The 4,922-nt window shown below is 45.4% G+C and overlaps 1 protein-coding gene across 1 annotated transcript; it reads left to right on the forward strand.

Annotated features, from left to right (window-relative positions):
• Window positions 1-473: 473 nt before the first annotated feature.
• LOC139459900 (gamma-interferon-inducible lysosomal thiol reductase-like) lies at window positions 474-4,446 on the forward strand. Its single transcript, XM_071241624.1, has 5 exons — window positions 474-562; window positions 1,477-1,644; window positions 1,816-1,890; window positions 2,091-2,198; window positions 4,119-4,446. The coding sequence occupies exons 1-5, from the start codon at window positions 491-493 to the stop codon at window positions 4,380-4,382; spliced, it is 687 nt and encodes a 228-aa protein (XP_071097725.1). The 5' UTR covers window positions 474-490; the 3' UTR covers window positions 4,383-4,446.
• The last annotated feature ends 476 nt before the right edge of the window (window positions 4,447-4,922 follow it).

Below are 4,922 nucleotides of genomic sequence, written 5' to 3' on the forward strand. Positions count from 1 at the left end.
TAGATTAATATACATGATAAGATTTGAGCATACATTTTAAGTTTTGAACTATACTACTGAAAAGAAGTTAGAAAACACCCGATTCTTTCATATTGCTAAAATTAATCTGTCACGGCACGTGAATGAATCGGGTGCTCCTTAACTTCTTTTGAGTGGTATATTTAATTCAAAGTTAATTGGGCTGCCAATAAACCAAGCAGGTAAGAATCATGAACATTTTAGCAAACAAATAAATGATTAAATAGATAGTGCCTCATGCTTGCAACCACGAGAGTGATTTTTTTCTGTTAACATTATCATTTTGGAAAACGTAAACTCTGCATAGTTGTCTTGTAATGTCATCATGTCTCATCTTATGACTTGTCAAGACGAACTAAGATAGTCGAAGTTAACTGTGACGACCAAGTCTGAGATAGCCACGGGAACAACCAGGTGCCACGTTATACTTCACCTGCAAGTCTTTACATATCTCAGTACATCAGTGTTTGTCATGATGGCGTGTCGAGGCATTGCAGCGTTATTGGTTTGTGTCGTGGGCGTCACTGCTGCTGATCTGTGTGTGGTAAGTGAATCCTACAAACACTACATTCAGTAGAAGGTTGGAAGCTAGTCACCACATGGAGTCCTATTTACCAGCAATGTCTTCCGCCGCATTCGGCAAGACCCGTGTATACCTATGCCTATCTAAAAATGAAACAATTACGGTGAAACCTTTAACTTGAACATCTTTAAAGGTATTCATCGAATCGTATTAAAAGACTGGAAGACCTGAAGTAACACGTTGCCTGAATATGTCACAGTGGAATCCCCTTTCCCCTTTCTGCACTAAAGGAACCTGTTAAGATCTGGGGTGGAATAGGTCTTCAGCAACCCATGCTTACCGATTAAAGGCCACTATTCTTGTCGTAGAAGGCGACTGACGGGATCGGATGGTCAGGCTCGACGACTTAGTTGATGCATGTCACCGTATCCCAATTATGTGTGGGTACAATGTGTGAAGCCCATTTCTGGTGTCCCCCGCCGTGATATAGCTAGAATATTGCTAAAAGGGGCGTAAACCGCATTCACTCACTCACTCGCTCCCAATTGCGTGGATCGATGCTCATGATGTCAATCACTGGACTGTCTGGTCCAGACTCGATTATTCACAGACCGCCGTCATATAGCTGGAATATTGTTTTGTACCCATGTCGGGAATCGAACCCGAGTTTTCGGCGTGAATAGCACACGCTTTAACCACTAGGCTATCCGGCCGCCCTTATTTAGAAAGAATGAGAAGTACCCAATTTGAAGAGAATTACCTATGTTCTCTGTAAACACAAAAATAACTTCTTAAGTGTCTGAATATTAACGTGATACCAAGGTGGCATTAATTATTCACACTCTGTATTGAATTGTGCATCCGTCAGTGGCTATTTGCATTTTCTGTAAGAGACGTTTGTCTAGCGATAACAGTACATGAACTCTCTGTTTCAGGATTGTCAAGAGGACACTACCACTGCTGAGCCAGTAGACCTTGTTCTGTATTATGAGTCTATGTGCCCCTACTGTCGCGCGTTCATCACCACCCAACTCTACCCTACCTTCACCGCTCTGCCTTCTCGTGTTCTCAATGTCACAATTGTGCCTAACGGCTTTGCCAGGGTAGGTATTTTGTCTTCTTGTGTTCTTGGGGTCACAATAGTTCCCAGCGGTAACGCCAAGGTAGGTATTATGTGACAATAGTATGTGGCAATAAGTTACTAGAATAGTGATGACACTTACAGACAGAAAAATAGCCGAATAACTGCTACTTTACATATTAAACTGTTTCAGGACAGGCATCATAACGGCATCTGGGAGTTCACCTGTCAGCACGGCTCCGAGGAGTGTCTTGGTAACATAATCGCCGTGAGTTGAGAATCTTAATTTTAGATGTCGAATTTCCAAAACGCACGTTTTGTAACTCCTCAATTTTCGATGACATCCTGTGACATTGACATTGTGAAAGAGTAAACCTGGAGGTCAGAATGCATCGTGACATCAGCGTTAATTGGATTTTTTTTTATAGATCTCTTTGGACAAACGGTAACTTTGTATTTTCTTTTCAGTCGTGTGCCCTGAAGCATACCTCGTATAAAGCCAGAGACTACATGCCGTTCATCAACTGTATAGAGGCCAGCACGGTTCATGGTCACGAGTTGACCGCCTTACACAAGGTACCCGTCTTTATCTTTTGGGGCAGAAGGCTTCAACATAGTTTCACCTTGGATAGGTCAAGACCAGCCTGATCTCCTGGTGATGGATCTGTCGTTGCGCCTCTTCTCCACTAGTGGGCCTTAGAATAATACTACGTGATGGCTGAATCTGTGGTTGCCGTGAGGTGCAATCATTAACGTGACTATGCAATGGCTGCGTCCGTAATGTCTTGCCGTAAATACCCGTGCATTGAACTCCGTCAAAGTAGCGGTGAAGGTTGCTCGTAAGAGTGCACGTGACTACAGACCGTACGTGAAGGTTGCAATCGTTCGTGAATGGGACCGCCGTGTATGGTAGCTGCGTCCGTGGTTGCAATTAGGGGAATGGGGTGGATGGTGGTGTTGTACAGATCTACCTTCTTTCTATGGATCGTACATGCCGTTATGACGTACATGTCGAAATATGTCCTCTTTAAGTAGCACATGACGTTATCAGATGGGGGTCAGTTGCAATTTCGTCAAATGGAGGTTTTTCAATAACCTTGGATAGACCAGCCTTATCTCATAGTTCTGTTAAATCGGTTGTTCCCCTTCTCCAGTAGCATCTACTATGGCATGCCTGGACAGACAATCCAGTGATTAATATCAGGAGCATCGATCCATGCAATTGGGATCGATGACATGCATCAACCTAGTCAGCGAGCCTGACCATCCGATCCCGTTAGTCGCCTTTTATGACAAGCATTGTCGCCTTTTACTGCAAGCATGGGTGGCTGAAGACCTATTCTACCCCAGATGTTCAGGGTCCTGTGCAGTCACTGTGGTTGATTCAACAGCTGCAACATAGTTGCAATGAGGAACGGGGTGGGTGGTAGTGGTAGTTGCGTCCGTGGTTGCAATGAGGGGTGAGTGGTGGTGGCTGCAATGAGGAACAAGGTGGGTGGTAGTGGTAGTTGCGTCCGTGGTTGCAATGAGGGGTGAGTGGTGGTGGCTGCAATGAGGAACGGGGTGGGTGGTAGTGGTAGTTGCGTCCGTGGTTGCAATGAGGATTGAGTGGTGGTGGCTGCAATGAGGAACGAGGTGGGTGGTAGTGGTAGTTGCGTCCGTGGTTGCAATGAGGGGTGAGTGGTGGTGGCTGCAATGAGGAACGGGGTGGGTGGTAGTGGTAGTTGCGTCCGTGGTTGCAATGAGGGGTGAGTGGTGGTGGCTGCAATGAGGAACGGGGTGGGTGGTAGTGGTAGTTGCGTCCGTGGTTGCAATGAGGGGTGAGTGGTGGTGGCTGCAATGAGGAACGGGGTGGGTGGTAGTGGTAGTTGCGTCCGTGGTTGCAATGAGGGGTTAGTGGTGGTGGCTGCAATGAGGTGAGGTTACATGGGTTTAGCCTCCTGCTCAAAATTATTGCACCGTGCATGCAGTGTGTTGTGTGGCTGCTTGTACTAGTCTGGACTGATGCCGATTTTAAAGTGCTAGCCCACTGAGATACCATGTCGCAGTTTAACATGAATACTCCACTCAGACATAGTATACTGACCAGTCCTTGTTTTACCCACTAATGCCGATCACCAAACAGGGTAACAAGAAGTACCTTTTAACATTCGATCAACCCGGGCCTTCTGCTCTCCAGGTGGACGCTCTACCACTAGACCACTGAAGCGGTCGATGAAGAGAATTGGGTGAGTGGTTGGGGGTGCATCCATGGTTGCAAAAAGGGGAATGGGCTGGGTGGTGACAACCTAACTGGGGTACCTTGATTAATCCCCATGGTCACTTGTAAGTTAAGCTGAACAATCGTTGTTAGCGAACTATAGCCTGAATGCTATTTTGTGTCATTTTACAGTTGCATCTTTTTCACTCTGGCACAACAAGGCTTAACTTCCCACTAGACGCACTCACTCACTCACTAGCTATTCGACATAGTGACCCTCCTCATCGCCATTTCAGTGTGCAGCTGCAAACAAGATTTCAGAGGCCGACATATCTACTTGTTTGAAAAATAAAGATGGCAAAGAGTTGTTGCACCAGATGGCGCTGACCACACAGAGAGCGAAAATCAACTATGTCCCTTGGATTGTCGTGAATGGCCATCACACCACAAGCATACAGAACAGCGCCCAAACAGGGTTAATGAGTTTTATTTGCAAGAAGTACACTGGGGTACAGCCCACTGCCTGTAAAGGCGGTTCACATGCATCAGTCATAGGGTGATGTCCTCCACAACACTATCTTTCAATCTTTGGCATGAAGCACTGACATTGGGGATATTAAAATATCTGTGTCTTTTGCGTTTTTTTGTACAAAGATACTTTTGTTTGTTTGTTTGATGCTTAATGCCTCACTCAGCAATATTCCAGCTGTATGACTGCGGTCTGTAAATAAATGAGTCTGGACCAGACAATCCAGTGATTGAACCCATGAGCATTGATTTAAGCAATTGGGATACGATGACATGCATCAACCAAGTCAGAGAGACTGACAACCCGATCCTGTTAGTTGCCTCTTATGACAAGCATAGGCGCCTTTAATGGCAAGATTGGGTTGCTGAAGACCTATTCTACCCCGGAATCTTCACGGGTATTGATTTTGCAGTATCAAATTACAGTGCCTGCAAAACATACTGACTTTCTCAAACAACTATTACCTTCATGGTGAGGTGAAATGTGGTTTAACGACCATGGTCAAGATAATGGCACTCATCTTGCTACATGCAGTGCATGCGTATGTGTTAGCTGTTTGTACTAGTCTAGA

Source organism: Haliotis cracherodii, unplaced genomic scaffold, assembly GCF_022045235.1.
Source record: "Haliotis cracherodii isolate W230 unplaced genomic scaffold, xgHalCrac1.p SCAF_1, whole genome shotgun sequence".
NCBI classification, from domain to species: domain Eukaryota; kingdom Metazoa; phylum Mollusca; class Gastropoda; order Lepetellida; family Haliotidae; genus Haliotis; species Haliotis cracherodii.

Coding starts and splice junctions, on each gene's coding strand:
- LOC139459900 (XM_071241624.1), top strand. CDS start 491: ATGATGGCGTGTCGAGGCATTGCAGCGTTATTGGTTTGTGTCGTGGGC. Junction 1,891..2,090: donor GTCTTGGTAACATAATCGCC/GTGAGTTGAGAA, acceptor TTTTCTTTTCAG/TCGTGTGCCCTGAAGCATAC. Junction 2,199..4,118: donor AGTTGACCGCCTTACACAAG/GTACCCGTCTTT, acceptor TCGCCATTTCAG/TGTGCAGCTGCAAACAAGAT.